We start from the raw sequence: 22,318 nt of genomic DNA, 5'->3' as shown, positions 1-22,318 counted from the left end.
AAAGAGAGAGAGAGAGAGAGAGAGAGAGAGAGAGAGAGAGAGGGAAATTCAATCCCTTTTAGAGATCTTCCTACACAGAACATTTCACTCTAATATATGCAGTAGAAAGCCTAAACAGTTCATTTGACTTTTTACCTTCCCTATTAAAAACAACAATTTCAAGCAGAAAACCTAAGAAAATGAACTAAAATGACAAATGGTTTGATGAAGAATGCAAAAACCTAAGAAAGGGATTGAGAACCCTATCAAACACAAAACATAGAGACCCAGAAAATCAGAGCCTGTCTTCACTACCGCGAATCACTAAAACAATACAGAAATATACTGAGCATTGAATTGGATCGCAGAGTGAAGGAAAAGCAGCCAACAAGTGCTCAGCATATGTGGGAACTCCTTTAAGACTGTTGGAAAAGCATTCCAGGTGAAGCTGGTTGAGAGAATGCCAAGAGTGTGCAAACAAATTAAATGGCAATGTTAACATATGTTTCCCAAGCCAATAAAGCCCCTTAAATTGAATTTTGAGAGAGAGAGAGAGAGAGTTTGAGTTTTTATAAAACCTTTATTTTTTACTCAAGTGTTAACATGAAAAAAAATTACACACTGCCTTTTCAAAAATGAAACAACAAATGTAATTCCTAAACAAAAATAAATACACAACATATACATTCAACTTATTTCATCAGCAAAAAATAATTTCCCCTCCTCTACAAAACAAAGCGCTCTTTCGTAGGCCCACTTCTCCTCAAATAATAGGAGATCTTTTACAGCTGAAAAGAACTCAAAATCTACTTTTATTCTTGCTTTCACTAATCCTTTAAAAACACATCTTACATCCTTCCCATATCCCGTTTCTATCTTATGTTTTCTACTCAGAAAAATTGACATCTTAGCTTGTCCCAATTTAACATTTGACATTTTCTTTTCTGTTGTTTACTATATTGAAACCCCAAAATAAAAGTTATTGAAAAATTCCCCTACAGCTTTAAACAAAGATTCCAGCATTTCCAATAGAGGTTTTATCCTCTCACACTCCATAAAACAGTGAAAAATGGTTTCTCTTATATTACAAAAAGGACATCCATCTCTAACATCTGAATTAATAACAGATACAAAATGCATTAACTGCAATGATGCCATGTAAAACCCTCCATTGCATGTCACCAGTACCCTTTTGTAACAGTGGTTTGTACAGTGTAAAACAGAGGTACTCCCTCCCTAGAAATCTGGCTACTATCAACCAGAAATAAAGCCTTCTTTAAACCTAATCCTCCAACCCGCTGTAATATAAGACCTGCCACCCATCTCCACACCACATTTTCCGGTCCATAAAGCAACCTTTGAATAAACTGAAACCGGAAAGCAGCAGCCCTACTAGCAAGATGCACAAGACCTTGTCCCCCCTCTTCTTTTGACAAATACAAAACACTTTGTGGAACCCAGTGATATTTATCCCAAAAGAAATCCATAATAATTGCCTGTATCTTAGCCAGAAGGCCAGATGGTGGTTCTAAAACTGACAACCGATGCCACAGTGCAGATGCAATCACATTGTTAACTATAATAGTGCGCCCCCTATATGACATACGAGATAATAACCAACGCCATCTCCTCATCCTCCCTTCCACCATTTCAACCACCCCACTCCAATTTTTTTCCATAGTCCCCTCATCTCCTAGGTATACTCCAAGATACTTAAAACCTCCCTTACACCTTTCTAGCCCCCCTGGCAAAGCCATGATCCCTCCAGACCATTCTCCAATCAGTAACGCACAACTCTTTTCCCAATTTACCTTTGCAGAGGATATTCCCCTAAAACGATCAACCATTAGACTCAAGCTATCCACCTCTGCTTGATTTTTCACTAGCACAACTACATCATCAGCATAGGCTGAGAGACGAATAGGAGGAATATCCTCTGAAAGGCACACCCCTGCAATGCGACTTCTAATGCTATTTAGTAGTGGCTCTATAGCAATGGCATATAACATCCCTGACATAGAACATCCCTGCCTAATACCTCTACACACTTTAAAAGGAGCACTCAAACCACCGTTAACTTTCAATACACTTTCAATGTCACCATATATCACCTTTATCATGGCAATAAAACCAGAGCTGAACCCAAATGCCTCAAACGTGTGCCATAAATATTGATGTTCAACTCGGTCAAATACCTTTTCCTGATCAATTGAAATTAGTCCAGCATCCAACCCAATAGCCCTAGAGACGTCCAAAAAAATCACGAATCAGAGAAATGTTATCCCCTATCTGCCTGCCAGGGACACAGTAGGACTGATCCGTATGTATGATTTGCCCCATCACCTCCCTCAGCCTGTTGGACAAAGCTTTTGACAATATCTTATAATCAGTGCACAATAAAGCCACCGGCCTCCAGTTCTTCACCTCCCTCGGGTCACCCTTTTTGGGCAGTAGGGTGAGGACAGCCCTTCTGCAGCTTATTGGTAGTAACCCTCCGGTTAAACTATCATTAGCTACTTCTAACCAATCCTCTCCCAACATAGCCCAAAAAGACTTAAAAAAGTCAACGGGAAGCCCATCAATGCCTGGTGCCCTTCCATTTTCCATGCCTTTTAATGCAGTGTATAAATCCTGCAAAGACGATGGTTGCTCAAGCTCAACCTGAGCTTCTGCAGCCACCTTTGGGAGCCCATCAAAGAACTGCTGTGTCACTGTTTTGTCCTCTTTATATTCACACTTGTAGAGCTCAGCATAGAACTCTACTGCCCTCTTTCTAATTTCACTAGGGCTAGTGAGCTCTTGTCCAACAGCTGATTTGAGACAATGAATAATTTTTCTTTGTCCATTCTTTTTCTCTAAACCAAAGAAAAATTTGGATGAGGCATCCATTTCAGATATTCCCTGAAATTTACTTCTCACCAGTGCCCCCTGTGCTCTGATACCCAGCAGGTCTGCCAATGCAGTTTTTCTCCTCTTGAGGGCCTGAGTATGGCCTCGATCTCCTGTGGTCTCAACCAACGTCATGAGTTCCACTATTTCAATCTCTAGGGCTTTCATTGATCTGGTGATATCTTTGGTGACATTCCTCGTGTATTGATTACAAAATTGTTGAATCTGGATTTTCCCTATATCCCACCACTGTTGAATGGATACAAAACTGGCCTTTTGAGACCTCCACCTCTCCCAAAAGAAACTGAAACAGTTCCTGAAGTGAGCATCACTCAATAAAGTTATATTAAAATGCCAGTATGCGCTTTTGGGTTTTACATCGTTAATGAACACCACCTCTGTTATTAAACAATGATCAGAAAATCCCACTGGAGTTATCACACTTGATTTATAGACCTGAGATTGATGCTCAAAAACATAAAACCTATCTAACCTGGCCATAGAGATGATGTTCTCTCTCACATGCGCCCAGGTGTACTGCCTTGTTCCTCCATGTTGACTCCGCCAAATATCACACAATTCATTTGTTACAATGAGGCGTTTTAAAAACATCCTTGAGGCTATATGAGGTTCTTGGTGATTTCTATCTAAATCACTAACTGTGCAGTTAAAATCCCCAGCAATAAACAAATAATCTTCTTTGTTACATTTCTCAATGGTATTTGATAATGTCTCTAAAAACATACCCTCTCAACTGTCACCACTGGGGCATATACATTTATCAGACACATAGTGTACTTCCGGGCGCCGACAGAGATGGCCGCCCGTTTCGCGTACCTAGGAAACTATGCAGTTTTTTGTTTTTTTACGTGTTATTTCTTACACTAGTACCCCAGGTCATCTTAGGTTTCTTTACATACACCCGAGAAGAACTACTGAATATAAGATCAGCGTCAACTCACCATCAGTACGACCAAGAATATGTTTTTCGCGATGCGGATCGAGTTCTGCCTTACAACCAGTGTAACCGAGTGGATCACATGCAGCGACCAAAAAAAAAAAACAACTCAGAAAAAGAGGGAAAAGCGGTCTTCTGGTCAGACTCCGGAGACGGGCACATCGTGCACCACTCCCCAGCATTCTTCTTGCCAATGTCCAGTCTCTTGACAACAAGGTTGATGAAATCCGAGCAAGGGTAGCATTCCAGAGGGACATCAGAGACTGTAACGTTCTCTGCTTCACGGAAACATGGCTCACTGGAGAGACGCAATCCGAAGCGGTGCAGCCAGCGGGTTTCTCCACGCATCGCGCCGACAGAAACAAACATCTCTCTGGTAAGAAGACGGGCGGGGGCGTATGCCTTATGGCCAACGTGACATGGTGTGATGAAGGAAACATACAGGAACTCAAATCCTTCTGTTCACCTGATTTAGAATTCCTCACAATCAAATGTAGACCGCATTATCTACCAAGAGAATTCTCTTCGATTATAATCACAGCCGTATATATCCCCCCCCAAGCAGACACATCGATGGCTCTGAACAAACTTTATTTAACTCTCTGCAAACTGGAAACGATTTATCCGGAGGCTGCATTCATTGTAGCTGGGGATTTTAACAAGGCTAATCTGAAAACAAGACTCCCTAAATTTTATCAGCATATTGATTGCGCAACCAGGGGTGGAAAGACCCTGGATCATTGTTACTCTAACTTCCGCGACGCATATAAGGCCCTGCCCCGCCCCCCTTTCGGAAAAGCTGACCACGACTCCATTTTGTTGATCCCTGCCTACAGACAGAAACTAAAACAAGAAGCTCCCACGCTGAGGTCTGTCCAACGCTGGTCCGACCAAGCTGACTCCACACTCCAAGACTGCTTCCATCACGTGGACTGGGAGATGTTTCGTATTGCGTCAGACAACAACATTGACGAATACGCTGATACGGTGTGCGAGTTCATTAGAACGTGCGTTGAAGATGTCGTTCCCATAGCAACGATTAAAACATTCCCTAACCAGAAACCGTGATTGATGGCAGCATTCGTGTGAAACTGAAGGCACGAACCACTGCTTTTAATCAGGGCAAGGTGTCTGGTAACATGACTGAATACAAACAGTGCAGCTATTCCCTCCGCAAGGCTATCAAACAAGCTAAGCGCCAGTACAGAGACAAAGTAGAATCTCAATTCAACGGCTCAGACACAAGAGGTATGTGGCAGGGTCTACAGTCAATCACGGACTACAGGAAGAAACCCAGCCCAGTCACGGACCAGGATGTCTTGCTCCCAGGCAGACTAAATAACTTTTTTGCCCGCTTTGAGGACAATACAGTGCCACTGACACGGCCTGCAACGGAATCATGCGGTCTCTCCTTCACTGCAGCCGAAGTGAGTAAGACATTTAAACGTGTTAACCCTCGCAAGGCTGCAGGCCCAGACGGCATCCCCAGCCGCGCCCTCAGAGCATGCGCAGACCAGCTGGCCGGTGTGTTTACGGACATATTCAACCAATCCCTATACCAGTCTGCTGTTCCCACATGCTTCAAGAGGGCCACCATTGTTCCTGTTCCCAAGAAAGCTAAGGTAACTGAGCTAAACGACTACCGCCCCGTAGCACTCACATCCGTCATCATGAAGTGCTTTGAGAGACTAGTCAAGGACCATATCACCTCCACCCTACCTGACACCCTTGACCCACTCCAATTTGCTTACCGCCCAAATAGGTCCACAGACGATGCAATCTCAACCACACTGCACACTGCCCTAACCCATCTGGACAAGAGGAATACCTATGTGAGAATGCTGTTCATCGACTACAGCTCGGCATTCAACACCATAGTACCCTCCAAGCTCGTCATCAAGCTCGAGACCCTGGGTCTCGACCCCGCCCTGTGCAACTGGGTACTGGACTTCCTGACGGGCCGCCCCCAGGTGGTGAGGGTAGGCAACAACATCTCCTCCCCGCTGATCCTCAACACTGGGGCCCCACAAGGTCTTCCGGGCTGAGGGTGCGTTCTGAGCCCCCTCCTGTACTCCCTGTTCACCCACGACTGCGTGGCCATGCACGCCTCCAACTCAATCATCAAGTTTGCGGACGACACAACAGTGGTAGGCTTGATTACCAACAACGACGAGACGGCCTACAGGGAGGAGGTGAGGGTCCTCAGTGTGGTGTCAGGAAAATAACCTCACACTCAACGTCAACAAAACTAAGGAGATGATTGTGGACTTCAGGAAACAGCAGAGGGTTTCCCCCATCCACATCGATGGAACAGTAGTGGAGAGGGTAGCAAGTTTTAAGTTCCTCGGCATACACATCACAGACAAACTGAATTGGTCCACTCACACAGACAGCATCGTGAGGAAGGCGCAGCAGCGCCTCTTCAACCTCAGGAGGCTGAAGAACCTTGCCCTGCTTGTCACCAAAAGCACTCACAAACTTCTACAGATGCACAATCGAGAGCATCCTGGCGGGCTGTATCACCGCCTGGTATGGCAACTGCACCGCCCTCAACCGTAAGGCTCTCCAGAGGGTAGTGAGGTCTGCACAACGCATCACCGGGGCAAACTACCTGCCCTCCAGGACACCTACACCACCCGATGCTACAGGAAGGCCATAAAGATCATCAAGGACATCAACCACCCGAGCCACTGCCTGTTCACCCCGCTGTCATCCAGAAGGCGAGGTCAGTACAGGTGCATCAAAGCTGGGACCGAGAGACTGAAAAACAGCTTCTATCTCAAGGCCATCAGACTGTTAAACAGCCACCACTAACATTGAGTGGCTACTGCCAACACACTGTCAATGACACTGACTCTACTCCAGCCACTTTAATCATGGGAATTGATGGGAAATGATGTAAATATATCACTAGCCACTTTAAACAATGCTACCTTATATAATGTTACTTACCCTACATTGTTCATCTCATATGCATACGTTGATACTGTACTCTATATCATCGACTGCATCCTTATGTAATACATGTATCACTAGCCACTACTTGGTTTACATACTTATCTCATATGTATATACTGTACTCGATATCATCTACTGTATCTTGCCTATGCTGCTCTGTACCATCACTCATTCATATATCCTTATGTACATATTCTTTATCCCCTTACACTGTGTATAAGACAGTAGTTTTTTTGGAATTGTTAGTTAGATTACTTGCTCGTTATTACTGCATTGTCGGAACTAGAAGCACAAGCATTTGATGTCCCTCTGGAACACTCGCATTAACATCTGTTGTCATGTGTATGTGACAAATAAAATTTGATTTGATTTGATTTGATTTGGATTTAGTGATGTTTTCATACCTTGCTCTAACTTTTAATAACCTCCCCTCAACTACCTCTTCAACCTCATAAGACAACGGCAAAAACCCTTTTGAGAACAAGATAACCACACCCCCACTTTTTGAGTTTTTATGACTACACACCACTGTCCCCCCCACTCCTGTTGCCACATAACTTCATTTTCCAAATCTATGCGTTTCTTGTAGAAAAATTATGTCACTTCCCTTTCCCTAATTAACTCATACACCATGGCTCTTTTTTAACATCTCTTGCCCCATTTACATTTAAAGAAGAAATCTTAAAACTGCTCATGGATAAAAAAAAAATATACAGAGGAAGATCCAGCCACCACATCTCTTTACAGAGTTAAGACTGCAACTGAACTCTTTCATTTTCTTTAGAATTTACATCACTTATCACTCTTGTGACCACTTTCTTGAGTCTAGCAATTTCAGGGCTTTTCAAACTTCCCCCTGTAATTTTTGACATCAGAAACTTTGCTGATTCAATAAACAATTCACGTTCAGGGAAAAATTAGTTACATTGTAATCCTGCATATATTTCTTCCCTTTTGTCAACTTCAAAAATTGACGTATCCTCTCGATCCCATACCTCCCTTCCACCCCATTTATCTCACTATATTGTTGTGACGCGTCAGATGACTCACTCTCACTATCCTCCCCAGAAGAATACTCCACCATCTCTACACCTTGTTCATCTTCAATTGATTTATCAAACTCTACCTTTCTCTTAGAATTAGACCCTTCACCACCCCTTAAATTCTTCCTTTTACTCCTCGGTATTTTGAAAACATCCGCTTCCTTTTCCATTATTTCAATCTCCTCTTGACTTCCAATTTCATTTTCCAGCACCACCTCAGCGACGGCAGTCGCAATCTCACCTACTGTTTCCCCTCCCTCTTTGTTCTGATCTACCACAATTTCCCCCGTATCCACACTGCCTTCCTCTCCTGCTTTTCCAACCACATCTGCCCACCTTCTCTCTTCTCCTGTACCCTTATTATGTTCATCCCTTCGCGGTGGTGCGTTAGTTGCACTCGCACTAAAACTACTACCAGGCTCAGCGCGCTCATTTTCGGGACAACTACGCACCAAATGCCCCTCTCTTCCACATCCAAAGCATTTCATTGATTCAGTAGATGCATAGAAGACATAATCAAATCCATCAATCTTAAAGCTAAACGCTAAATTCAGTTCATCTCCTTCCTTTTTTAAAATCATATGCACTTGTCTCCTATGAGACACGACATGTTTCAACAACGGAGATTTGCATCCAAAAAGAACCTTCTTTATTGTAGATACGATTTGACCATGTTGAGATAACTCTCGCTCCAACACTTCATCTCTAACAAATGGTGGCACGTTAGAAAGCATGACTTTCTTCACCGGATTCATAAGCGTAAATACCGGCGTCTGTGTCTCCCTTAACACAACACCCCTCTCAACTATTTTATTCACCTTTTTAATTGAATCTAAGAATATCACTACAGCGCTATTCATCCTTGAGGCTGATTTGATGCTATCATACCCAATGATAGCACCCACAGCCAAGCTACATTCTTCCACTGAACACCCGGCCGCAGCAGGAATCTTTACTCCATGCCTCCGACTAAGTTTTTCAAACTCTTCATTTCCGCGAGTGGCCATAGCAACCAGCCCCACCAACTGGTTGTGCCCTCGTGAAAAACCAACCTCAAAACAAAGATCCCACCACCCCTATACGTGCTTAGTGATAGTTTAAACAAAATACCTTTAAAACAACTAAACTAATCAATATATATATATATATATACATACCAAAACCCGATAGAGTGAAAAGAAATTCCATTCGCTCTCACAATCACTCCTACTTGACAACTCACTCCCAGCATGCACTCCCAGCATGCACTCCTACGAGAGAGAGAGAGAGAGAGAGAGAGAGAGAGAGAGAGAGAGAGAGAGAGAGAGAGAGAGAGAGAGAATGAAAGTCAGGTGGTATATAGAGTTGACTGGTATAGTCTTGGAGCCTCTCATTAAAAACCCATTTAGGCTTGTTAGCAGTTTGACATCCACTTTAGACAAATTGAGAGAGAGAGACAGAGAGAGGGAGAATAAACAAGGGTGTTTCTGTTGAGTACAAACTACTGTGTGTGTGTGATGTGCCCTCCAGTTCAGTCGCAGTCTCAGAGCTGAGGGTCGCCCACTTACTACTTTGTCAAATCCTGTCTCAGCTGTGGAGGCACAATCTATGTATTTAACACTGGCAATGGCATAGGCCACGCACGCACACACACACACACACACACACACACACACACACACACACACACACACACACACACACACACACACACACACACACACACACACACACACACACACACACACACACACACACACACACACACACACACACACACACACACACACACACACACACACACACACACACACACACACACACACACACACACACACACACACACACACACACACACACACACACACACACACACACACACACACACACACACACACACACACACACACACACACACACACACACACACACACACACACACACACACACAAACACACACACACACACACACACACACACACACACACACACACACACACACACACACACACACACACACACACACACACACACACACACACACACACACAAAAACACACACACAAAACACACACACACACACACACACACACACACACACACACAGGGCTGGGTAGGTAAAATATAATAATTCGTTACAGTGTGACTGTCGTTGTTTATCAGTGTTTTCTTACTTGTCATGTTTTGTGTTTTTTTCTGGACCCCAGAGAAAGTAGCTTCTTCATCTGCAAAAGGGGATGTAAACCAACAGACAGCCACTGGACACACCAGGTCATAGGACAGGTCATAGGACGTGGAGAATTGGCTGATATTTTCAACCATCTGATTTATGGTTTTGTGGTCACGTAAATGTGTTATCACTACACTTTCAACCATGTAATAGCACACAAAGTTGAAATGGGAATACGATGTCAGATATTTAGCTTATTTATACAACAACTGTGCTTCAGTTAATAGCACAACCAAATGATCTGGATCGCAGTTGGTTGAGATTACGTTGAAATAAAATGGTGCAAATGATCAATGTCGTTTCAGATTCTGTCCAGATTATTTTAGCAATTGTGAAGATTTCCAAAGACCTGTGACCCTGAAGATTCATACTTTCCATGATTACATAAGAAATGTATATTTAGAGTAACCTTAACATTTAGGAATGAATGTTTTAACTAATTTTATGGTTGAATAAATACTTTTACATTACTCTTTAAGATAGCCTTAAAATGAACCTATTGACCATCTTTCAAAAGTTCTGTTGAATTGTGTTTATAACAATAACTATTTAAAGGACATCTGTTGTTTAACTTTTATTTTTGGTTGAAATGGAGAAGTGAATCATATAATTTGTTAACTTTTCGACAAGTTAATCGGCTATTTAGCGTATTGAAAAAGTGATATTGTCAACGCAACTAAACATCAACATTTAAAGGAGATATACAGTGCCTTCAGAAAGTATTCATACCTCTTGAGTTATTCCACATTTTGTTGTGTTACAGCCTGAATTCAAAATGGATTCAATTCATGTTTTGGTCTCAAATTGGTTATTGATCATTGCTAGACAAACATTTTCAGGTTTCACCATATATTTTAAGTACATTTAAGTCAAAACTGTAACTTGGCCACTCAGGAACCTTCACTGTCTTCTTGGTAAGCAACTCTAGAGTGTAGAGTTGGCCTTGTGTTTTAGGTTATTGTCCTGCTGAAAGGTGAACTCATCTCCCGGTGTCTGGTGGAAAGCAGACTGAATCAGGTTTTCCTCTAGGATTTTGCATATGCTTAGTTCCATTCTGTTTCTTTTTGATCCTGAAAACTCCCCAGTCCTTAACGATTACAAGTATACCCATAACATGATGCAGCTACCACTATGATTGAAAATATGGAGAGTGATAATATGTTGTATTGGATTTGCCCCAAACGTAACGCTTTGCATTCAGGACAAAATTGTCATTGATTGCCACATTTTTTGCAGTATTACTTTAGTGACTTGTTGTAAACAGGATGCATGTTTGGAATACTTTTTATTCTGTACAGGCTTCATTCTTTTCACGCTGTCAATTTGGTTAGTATTGCAGAGTAACTAAAATGTTGTCTTTGTAATGACTGGGTGTATTGATACACCATCCAAAGTGTATTTAATAACTTCACCAGGCTCAAAGGGATATTCAATGTCTGCTTTTTTAATTTTTACCCATCTACCAATAGGTGCTTTTTTGGCGAGGCGTTAGATATCATCCCTGGTCTTTGCGGTAGAATCTGTGTTTGAAATTCACTGCCTGACTGAGGGATCTTACATATAATTGTATGTGTGGAGTACAGATATGAAGTAGTCATTGGTAAATTAAATGTTAAAACCCTCAAAATAACAGTAATGTCTTTTTTCAAATTCAATGTATGTTCCACGTAGATTCCATGTCACAATACGTTGACAAGTTACATAGAAACAACATTGGTTTAACCAGTTTGTGCCCAGTTGGTAGTTAAGTATCCAAAACAGTAATCAGTAAGCTAACTTTTGGATCACCCAAAAGCAGTAATGAAATCTGATTACTTTTGGTTACTTTTGGTGTGTCATCATATTGGTCTCATAGTGGAACAAATCTGTGCCTTTTTTCAATGCTGAATTGAATGTCATTGAGAAAACATAAACATTCTTTCTGAATTTAAAAGTAATCCAATAAGTAATGATCTAGTTTTTCAAAGTATCTGTAGTCTGATTAAAATATGTGAGTTGGTAACGTAACTGATTACAGTCACATGTAATCTGTTACCCCCCCAACCCTGCACAAACAACTGATTCTCTCACCTAGCATGCCCCGCCCTAGGCCCTCTGCTCTCCCAGTGTGTAGTAGGGACAGTTTATCACAGGCACTAGAGGTATTCTGAGCTCTTCTCTGTTCCCTTCTGACACCACTAATGAGGAGCTTTATATTCCCTCTGCTCTCTCTCTCTCTCTCTTTCTCTGTGGATCTCTCTCTCTTTCTTTCTCTTTGCAATCCATCTCCAAACAGACCAGCCACCCTAGGGATAGTGGTTAAGGCCTGTGTAAGCTCTCCTACCTCTCTCTCTTTCTCCCTCTACTCTGTCCTGCTCTCTTTCAAGTGAATTCAATTCAAAGGGGCTTTATTGGCATGGGAAACATATGTTACCATTCTATCTCTCTCTGTCTCTCCTACTCTTGAACAGATGTGGTATTAGAGGTCCAGTCACTCATCGGGTGTGTTTGTGTGCTTGTGCATGTATATGAATGCTTGCATGTGTGTATGTTTCTCCATTTCTCCCTCCCTCTTTCTATCTCTCTGTTTCTACACCTCTTCCTCTCCCTCTCTCTCTCTCTCTCTCTCTCTCTCTCTCTCTCCATCCATCCTGTCATCCTCTGTGTGGCCTTCTGTAGCTTGTTTAATTACTGTCTGGTAGAGGAGAAGAGAAGCCCAGGCTGATCTGGTCTGTTCTGCTGTTAGAACCACACGTTGATAGATGTGACATTTACAATCTCTCTCATTAATCAGAGAGCTGCCAGAACAGTCAATAGGGTCAGCTGCACAGTAAACATACATTAACTACACACACGTACACGCACGCACACACACACACACACACACACACACACACACACACACACACACACACACACACACACACACACACACACACACACACACACACACACACACACACACACACACACACACGTACATGTGCACACACACACACACACACACACGTACACACACACACACACACACACACACACACACACACACACACACACACACACACACACACACACACACACACACACACACACACACACACACACACACACACACACAGGTTCAGCTACACTGAGCACACATTAACCACACTGTCATATTTATATCCACACTACAGTACGCTGTCTTTCTGAGGAAAGACATTTTATTTTGGATTAAAAGCTCTGAAGTCAGCATGTCTGTCTGTCTGTGTGTGTGTGTGTGTGTGTGTGTGTGTGTGTGTGTGTGTGTGTGTGTGTGTGTGTGTGTGTTACCACCTGAGGGAGAGTAAAACACTGTGGCTACAGGTATAGGCATGTAGAGACTGAACACAGCTGGGGGGCTTTGCCAACTGAGCACCTGGGGGTATCCCTGTGGATATTATCAATTGAACATGGGGTTTTGGCAGACTGACAGGAACCTCCACACTAATACAGACTACTATGGAGAACTAGAGAAGTGGAGGAAAGAAAAGGAAGCAAAGGAAGAAACTCAAATAATGAGAGGAAGAGGGGCGAGAGGAGGAGGGTAGCAGGGGAGGAGGGAGGGAGAGGAATGAGAGGAAGAGGGGTGAGAGGAGGAGGGTAGCAGGGGAGGAGGGAGGGAGAGGAATGAGAGGAAGAGGGGCGAGAGGAGGAGGGTAGCAGGGGAGGAGGGAGGGAGAGGAAAGAGAGGAAGAGGGGCGAGAGGAGGAGGGTAGCAGGGGAGGAGGGAGGGAGAGGAATGAGAGGAAGAGGGGCGAGAGGAGGAGGGTAGCAGGGGAGGAGGGAGGGAGAGGAATGAGAGGAAGAGGGGCGAGAGGAGGAGGGTAGCAGGGGAGGAGGGAGGGAGAGGAATGAGAGGAAGAGGGGCAAGAGGAGGAGGGTAGCAGGGGAGGAGGGAGGGAGAGGAATGAGAGGAAGAGGGGCGAGAGGAGGAGGGTAGCAGGGGAGGAGGGAGGGAGAGGAAAGAGAGGAAGAGGGGCGAGAGGAGGAGGGTAGCAGGGGAGGAGGGAGGGAGAGGAATGAGAGGAAGAGGGGCGAGAGGAGGAGGGTAGCAGGGGAGGAGGGAGGGAGAGGAATGAGAGGAAGAGGGGCGAGAGGAGGAGGGTAGCAGGGGAGGAGGGAGGGAGAGGAAAGAGAGGAAGAGGGGCGAGAGGAGGAGGGTAGCAGGGGAGGAGGGAGGGAGAGGAATGAGAGGAAGAGGGGCGAGAGGAGGAGGGTAGCAGGGGAGGAGGGGGGAGAGGAATGAGAGGAAGAGGGGCGAGAGGAGGAGGGTAGCAGGGGAGGAGGGAGGGAGAGGAAAGAGAGGAAGAGGGGCGAGAGGAGGAGGGTAGCAGGGGAGGAGGGAGGGAGAGGAATGAGAGGAAGAGGGGCGAGAGGAGGAGGGTAGCAGGGGAGGAGGGAGGGAGAGGAATGAGAGGAAGAGGTGCGAGAGGAGGAGGGTAGCAGGGGAGGAGGGAGGGAGAGGAATGAGAGGAAGAGGGGCAAGAGGAGGAGGGTAGCAGGGGAGGAGGGAGGGAGAGGAATGAGAGGAAGAGGGGCGAGAGGAGGAGGGTAGCAGGGGAGGAGGGAGGGAGAGGAAAGAGAGGAAGAGGGGCGAGAGGAGGAGGGTAGCAGGGGAGGAGGGAGGGAGAGGAATGAGAGGAAGAGGGGCGAGAGGAGGAGGGTAGCAGGGGAGGAGGGAGGGAGAGGAATGAGAGGAAGAGGTGCGAGAGGAGGAGGGTAGCAGGGGAGGAGGGAGGGAGAGGAATGAGAGGAAGAGGGGCGAGAGGAGGAGGGTAGCAGGGGAGGAGGGAGGGAGAGGAAAGAGAGGAAGAGGTGCGAGAGGAGGAGGGTAGCAGGGGAGGAGGGAGGGAGAGGAATGAGAGGAAGAGGGGCGAGAGGAGGAGGGTAGCAGGGGAGGAGGGAGGGAGAGGAATGAGAGGAAGAGGGGCAAGAGGAGGAGGGTAGCAGGGGAGGAGGGAGGGAGAGGAATGAGAGGAAGAGGGGCGAGAGGAGGAGGGTAGCAGGGGAGGAGGGAGGGAGAGGAAAGAGAGGAAGAGGGGCGAGAGGAGGAGGGTAGCAGGGGAGGAGGGAGGGAGAGGAATGAGAGGAAGAGGGGCGAGAGGAGGAGGGTAGCAGGGGAGGAGGGAGGGAGAGGAAAGAGAGGAAGAGGGGCGAGAGGAGGGAGGGAGGGAGAGGAAAGAGAAGAAGAGGGGCGAGAGGAGGGAGGGAGAGGAAAGAGAGGAAGAGGGGCGAGAGGAGGAGGGTAGCAGGGGAGGAGGGAGGGAGAGGAAAGAGAGGAAGAGGGGCGAGAGGAGGGAGGGAGAGGAAAGAGAGGAAAGAGGGGCGAGAGGAGGAGGGTAGCAGGGGAGGAGGGAGGGAGAGGAAAGAGAGGAAGAGGGGCAAGTGGAGGAGGGTAGCAGGGGAGGAGGGAGGGAGAGGAAAGAGAGGAAGAGGGGCGAGAGGAGGGAGGGAGGGAGAGGAAAGAGAGGAAGAGGGGCGAGAGGAGGGAGGGAGAGGAAAGAGAGGAAGAGGGGCGAGAGGAGGAGGGTAGCAGGGGAGGAGGGAGAGGAAAGAGAGGAAGAGGGGCGAGAGGAGGGAGGGGGAGGGAGGGAGAGGAAAGAGAGGAAGAGGGGCGAGAGGAGGAGGGTAGCAGGGGAGGAGGGAGGGAGAGGAAAGAGAGGAAGAGGGGCAAGAGGAGGAGGGTAGCAGGGGGGGGAGGGAGGGAGAGGAAAGAGAGGAAGAGGGGTGAGAGGAGGGAGGGAGGGAGAGGAAAGAGAGGAAGAGGGGTGAGAGGAGGAGGGTAGCAGGGGAGGAGGGAGGGAGAGGAAAGAGAGGAAGAGGGGTGAGAGGAGGAGGGTAGTGGGGGAGGAGGGAGGGAGAGAAAAGAGAGGAAGAGAAGTGAGAGCCTGACCTGGAGAAACTTTAAATACGAAAAGAGGTGTGAGGAAGATGGAGAGGAGGAGTTAAACTAGAGAAGGCGAGATTGGATCTCTCATCAGGCCAGTCGATGGGTTTGATGAGCAGTGACAACCAGCACACATTCAGCCAATGTTCAGCTGAAAAGGACTCACACCCATCAGTCTCACGCCACTGATACAAGCACAGACAGGTCCATTTTGTGCAACTGTGAGAACAAGGAAGATCAGTTCTAGTCCTTTGAACAGTGTAATGTCTCAGCGTAGCTTTGACACACATAGAAAGTTCACGACAACAAGAAATAGAGAGCAGTTTGGTGTTTTCTTTTGATGTAAAAATAACATCATTATATTTTCATCAAAGCTAATATTTTGCAGGCTCATGAATAACTAATAGTCTAAAGGTCAGCTGAAACATCAAAACTCGCCTCTAACCGCATAAGCTGGGATGGTTGTATCCCCTATATATATATATATATATATAACGTTCTATTGGTTGAAAGAATTGTATATAATAATTTCAATTGAAAACCTTAAGTTTTGAATCCGGTGTCGTTCTCTGTATCAGTTTATAAACCATGTGCCATGGAGTCAGTACATCGAAAATGTCTTCACAACTATTTTGCCACCTGTATGATACAGCTGTCAATGTTTGGTCCTTCAATCAAACTGAGGAAATGTACGAGTCTGCTGTTAATGATAATGCAGAGGAATTTCCCAAGGCTGCTGTTGACACATATCCCACGGTAGTTAATGGGGTCAAATTTGTCTTCACTTTTGTGGATTGGGGTGATCAGTCCTTGGTTCCAAATATTGGGGAAGATGCCAGAGCTAAGGATGATGTTAAAGAGTTTTAGTATAGCCAATTGGAATTTGTGGTTTGTTTAATTTGTCATTTCATTTAGGACACCATCAACACCACAGGCCTTTTTGGGTTTGTATTTTGTCCTGTAGTTCATTCAAGGTAATTAGAGAATCCAGTGGGTTCTGGTAGCCTTTAATAGTTTATTCGAAGATTTATATTTGATCATGATCATAATTTTCATAGGTTGTCTGCTTGACATTTTTAGATTTTATAAGGAGGTTGAGAGGTCAAATATACTGTTTAGGTTTTCTACTGCCAAAATTACACCTTCACTATTACAGTGAAACATTTTGTCCATGAAGTTGCATAGAAGGGATGGAATTTGTTGTTGCCTAATTGTTTTCTGATAGGTTTCTACACTACTTTCCTTCCATCTATAGCAGTGGTAACCAACCAGTCGATCTCCAAGGATTTCTAGTCGATCTCCGAACATTTCTGTAAAAAACCCAACAATAAAGCCTTGTGGTCCTATTTATTTGTATTAGTCTCGGGCTGTTGGTGGTTGGTGCAGCCAATTCAGCTGCCCTGCGCGTCGGGGAAGCAAACTGTTGCCATTTCATGTGTCTGAAGGTACAAACTCTGCCTTCCCGGTGGGCCTGGAGAGGAAATCAAGTGCACTATGCTACCGCTGGCCAATCAGATTGCTCAGATGACTGAGTCTGCAGTAATGTGGCAGGCTTAAAAAAAAAGAAAGCTTCGATAAAATTGATAGTGTGAGAATTGATACTGTTTAAAACCATGAGGAGAGTGACTGTCAACGAATACAGCAAAGAGCTGCTGTTTTTATGACTAAATTCATGGTCTCAGCCCTGTCAACACTTTGTATTCAACACTTTTATAAACCATAAAAGGTGTGTTCTTCCTAGTAACAACAGAGTTTCAGCTGGAAGACGGTGTCTCTTTATGGTCAGTGTCAGTGGAGGAAAGGGAGAGCGGAGGGATGTTGAGAGACTGACCCTCAGTCTGCTGCTCTCTCCCTCTGCTGAGACTGACCCTCAGTCTGCTGCTCTCTCCCTCTGCTGAGACGGACCCTCAGTCTGCTGCTCTCTCCCTCTGCTGAGACTGACCCTCAGTCTGCTGCTCTCTCCCTCTGCTGAGACTGACCCTCAGTCTGCTGACCCTCTCTCTCCCTCTGCTGAGACGGACCCTCAGTCTGCTGCTCTCTCCCTCTGCTGAGACTGACCCTCAGTCTGCTGCTCTCTCCCTCTGCTGAGACTGACCCTCAGTCTGCTGCTCTCTCCCTCTGCTGAGACTGACCCTCAGTCTCAGTCTGCTGCTCTCTCCCTCTGCTGACGGACTGACCCTCAGTCTGCTGCTCTCTCCCTCTGCTGAGACTGACCCTCAGTCTGCTGCTCTCTCCCTTTGAGTCTGAGACTGACCCTCAGTCTGCTGCTCTCTCCCTCTGCTGAGACGGACCCTCAGTCTGCTGCTCTCTCCCTCTGCTGAGACGGACCCTCAGTCTGCTGCTCTCTCCCTCTGCTGAGACTGACCCTCAGTCTGCTGCTCTCTCCCTCTGCTGAGACTGACCCTCAGTCTGCTGCTCTCTCCCTCTGCTGAGACGGAATCTCAGCTCTCTCCCTTTGATGAGACTCTGCTCTCTCCCTCTGCTGAGACTGACCCTCAGTCTGCTGCTCTCTCCTCTGCTGAGACTGACCCTCAGTCTGCTGCTCTCTCCCTCTGCTGAGACTGACCCTCAGTCTGCTGCTCTCTCCCTCTGCTGAGACGGACCCTCAGTCTGCTGCTCTCTCCCTCTGCTGAGACGGACCCTCAGTCTGCTGCTCTCTCCCTCTGCTGAGACTGACCCTCAGTCTGCTGCTGAGACTCTCACTCTGCTGAGACTGACCCTCAGTCTGCTGCTCTCTCCCTCTGCTGAGTCTGCTGCTGACCCTGCTGAGAGCCTCAGTCTGCTGCTCTCCCTCTGCTGAGACGGACCCTCAGTCTGCTGCTCTCTCCCTCTGCTGAGACTGACCCTCAGTCTGCTGACCCTCAGTCTCTCCCTCTGCTGAGACTGACCCTCAGTCTGCTGCTCTCTCCCTCTGCTGAGACGGACCCTCAGTCTGCTGCTCTCTCCCTCTGCTGAGACTGACCCTCAGTCTGCTGCTCTCTCCCTCTGCTGAGACTGACCCTCAGCCTGCTGCTCTCTCCCTCTGCTGAGACGGACCCTCAGTCTGCTGCTCTCTCCCTCTGCTGAGACGGACCCTCAGTCTGCTGCTCTCTCCCTCTGCTGACCCTCAGTCTGCTGCTCTCTCCTCTGCTGAGGACCCTCAGTCTGCTGCTCTCTCCCTCTGCTGAGACTGACCCTCAGTCTGCTGCTCTCTCCCTCTGCTGAGACTGACCCCCTCAGTCTGCTGCTCTCTCCCTCTGCTGAGACTGACCCTCAGTCTGCTGCTCTCTCCCTCTGCTGAGACTGACCCTCAGTCTGCTGCTCTCTCCCTCTGCTGAGACTGACCCTCAGTCTGCTGTCTGCTCTCTCCCTCTGCTGAGACTGACCCTCAGTCTGCTGCTCTCTCCCTCTGCTGAGACGGACCCTCAGTCTGCTGCTCTCTGACCTCTGCTGAGACTGACCCTCAGTCTGCTGCTCTCTCCCTCTGCTGAGACTGACCCTCAGTCTGCTGCTCTCTCCCTCTGCTGAGACTGACCCTCAGTCTGCTGCTCTCTCCCTCTGCTGAGACTGACCCTCAGTGAGACTGACCCTCAGTCTGCTGCTCTCTCCCTCTGCTGAGACTGACCCTCAGTCTGACCCTCAGTCTGCTGCTCTCCCTCTGCTGAGACTGACCCTCAGTCTGCTGCTCTCTCCTCTGCTGAGACTGACCCTCAGTCTGCTGCTCTCTCCCTCTGCTGAGACGGACCCTCAGTCTGCTGCTCTCTCCCTCTGCTGAGACTGACCCTCAGTCTGCTGCTCTCTCCCTCTGCTGAGACTGACCCTCAGTCTGCTGCTCTCCCTCTGCTGAGACGGACCCTCAGTCTGCTGCTCTCTCCCTCTGCTGAGACTGACCCTCAGTCTGCTGCTCTCTCCCTCTGCTGAGACTGACCCTCAGTCTGCTGCTCTCTCCCTCTGCTGAGACTGACCCTCAGTCTGCTGCAGTCTGCTCCCTCTGCTGAGACTGACCCTCAGTCTGTCTGCTGCTCTCCCTCTGCTGAGACTGACCCTCAGTCTGCTGCTCTCTCCCTCTGCTGAGACCTCAGTCTGCTGCTCAGTCTGCTGCCTCTGCTGAGACTGACCCTCAGTCTGCTGCTCTCTCCCTCTGCTGAGACTGACCCTCAGTCTGCTGCTCTCTCCCTCTGCTGAGACTGACCCTCAGTCTGCTGTCTGCTCTCCCTCTGCTGAGACTGACCTCAGTCTGCTGCTCTCTCCCTCTGCTGGCTGTCCTTCAGTCTGCTGCTCTCTCCCTCTGCTGAGACTGACCCTCAGTCTGCTGCTCTCTCCCTCTGCTGAGACTGACCCTCAGTCTGCTGCTCTCTCCCTCTGCTGAGACTGACTCTCAGTCTGCTGCTCTCTCCCTTTGATGACTGTCCTTCAGTCTGCTGCTCTCTCCCTCTGCTGAGACTGTCCCTCAGTCTGCTGCTCTCTCCCTCTGCTGAGACTGACCCTCAGTCTGCTGCTCTCTCCCTCTGCTGAGACTGACCATCAGATCCAGACACCATCAGCCCAATAAAATAAAAAGCTAATTATTTAAATGTATGCTCACTCAGCTGTGCCACTCATACAACAATGGATCTATTACCGGTGTGATCATATAGCCCACCTCAAATTTGCTGCTTGAGTCTTTACCATCTGAGTCTTTACCATCTGAGTCTAGATCATCTGAGTCTAGACCATCTGAGTCTAGACCATCTGAGTCTAGACCATCTGAGTGTAGACCATCTGAGTCTAGATCATCTGAGTCTAGACCATCTGAGTCTAGACCATCTGAGTCTTTACCATCTGAGTCTTTACCATCTGAGACTAGACGATCTGAGACTAGATCATCTGAGACTAGATCATCTGAGTCTAGACCATCTGAGTCTAGACCATCTGAGTCTAGACCATCTGAGTCTAGACCATCTGAGTCTTTACCATCTGAGTCTTTACCATCTGAGTCAACATCTAGTTATACCATAGCAGCACTAACAGAATCACTGAGAATGTGTCTAAAAACAGCAAGTTTCCTTTATCTTCCTATGCGTCTAGGTTCTAGGTATACAACTATGTTCCCTTCACAACTTGGAGAGACATGAGACCTTGTAAGTGAGGTGAAAGTGGAGTTAGGAGCTAAGACACTTTCCGTACAGTTAGTTCAACTCTATGGGCAGATATACAGTCAAGCTACCAAATATACTATACACGTGGAGTAACCATAGCTGTCCACGGAGGCCCTGTCCAGACACCCACCTTGCCTGTTGTACTCATCCGCCTTGTGGTGCACCAGATCAGCCACAGTGCATCCTCCGTAGACCAGCCTCTGGTCGTGATGGTCGAAGGCCTTGAGCGTCTCACTGGAGCTGTAGGACTTCTGGGTGGGCACGCGGCACTCCTTTGTGTCCAGGGAAGATGCAGTGTTCTGGGGGTCTTGACCACACAGAGCCCTGGTCAGGGAGCGCTGCTGGTTCTGCTGCCCCCGACGGTCCTTTAGATCCATGCCGGGAGAGGGGTTAGCAAGGTAGAGGGACAGGGAGGTGGGCCAGGGAAGAGGGAGGTTTGGAGGCCTCCTAGAGTGGTGTGCAGTCAGACTCGTCTTCAGTCACCTAGAGGAAATGAGAGAAGGGGAGAAAAATGTCAGATTTAATGAAAGAGAGAGGTATTACCATTATATGAGTCATCTAAGTATTACCGGTAAAATACATTTTGGGAAGTAGAAACTAGATATTTTGGGAGACAGGAAAATGGCTCTATTAAAGGCCATTAAAAACACCAGAGACACAGAGTGACCATATTCTGCTGATGACAAAAAGAACTGTCAGTGCTGTGCTGTCGTTGACCAGTCTAATGCTGTACTGCTGTGACATGGACGGGCTCAGTCAGCTGCTGTTAAGTCATCGTCACCCTCCCAAAAGACACCCTATTCCCTGCTTTTGGAAAGTATTCAGACCCCTTTACTTTTCCAACATTTTGTTAGTTACAGCCTCATTCTAAAATGGGTTTAAAAAATAATAATCCTCAGCAATCTACACACAATACCCCATAATGACATCACAATACCCCATAATGACATCACAATACCCCATAATGACATCACAATACCCCATAATGACATCACAATACCCCATAATGACAACACAATACCCCATAATAACAAAGCGAAAACAAGTTTTTAGAACGTTGGCAAATTTATTCAGACCCTTTGCTATGAGACTGGAAATTGAGCTCAGGTGCATCCTGTTTCCATTGATCATCCTTGAGATGTTTCTACAACTTGATTGTAGTCCAGCTGTGGTAAATTCAATTGATTGGACATGATTTGGAAAGGCACACACCTGTCTATATAAGGTCCTACAGTTGACAGTGCATGTCAGTCTTGAGGTCCAATGATTTGTCCGTAG

The 22,318-nt window shown here is 46.8% G+C and overlaps 1 protein-coding gene across 1 annotated transcript in view; it reads right to left on the bottom strand.

The window, feature by feature from the left end:
- Nucleotides 1-21,499, bottom strand: part of LOC112236094 (teneurin-2-like) — a 311,870-nt gene extending 290,371 nt beyond the window's left edge. Inside the window, exon 1 of the mRNA XM_042326319.1 lies at nt 21,171-21,499. Within this exon, the coding sequence (XP_042182253.1) occupies nt 21,171-21,417 (247 nt within the window). The 5' untranslated portion in view covers nt 21,418-21,499. The remainder of the gene's footprint in view (nt 1-21,170) is intronic.
- Nucleotides 21,500-22,318: the final 819 nt, after the last annotated feature.

Source organism: Oncorhynchus tshawytscha, linkage group LG08 (genome assembly GCF_018296145.1).
Source record: "Oncorhynchus tshawytscha isolate Ot180627B linkage group LG08, Otsh_v2.0, whole genome shotgun sequence".
NCBI classification, from domain to species: domain Eukaryota; kingdom Metazoa; phylum Chordata; class Actinopteri; order Salmoniformes; family Salmonidae; genus Oncorhynchus; species Oncorhynchus tshawytscha.
Note: the sequence above shows the minus strand (reverse complement) of the source record. Positions and strands in the feature narration are given on the sequence as shown.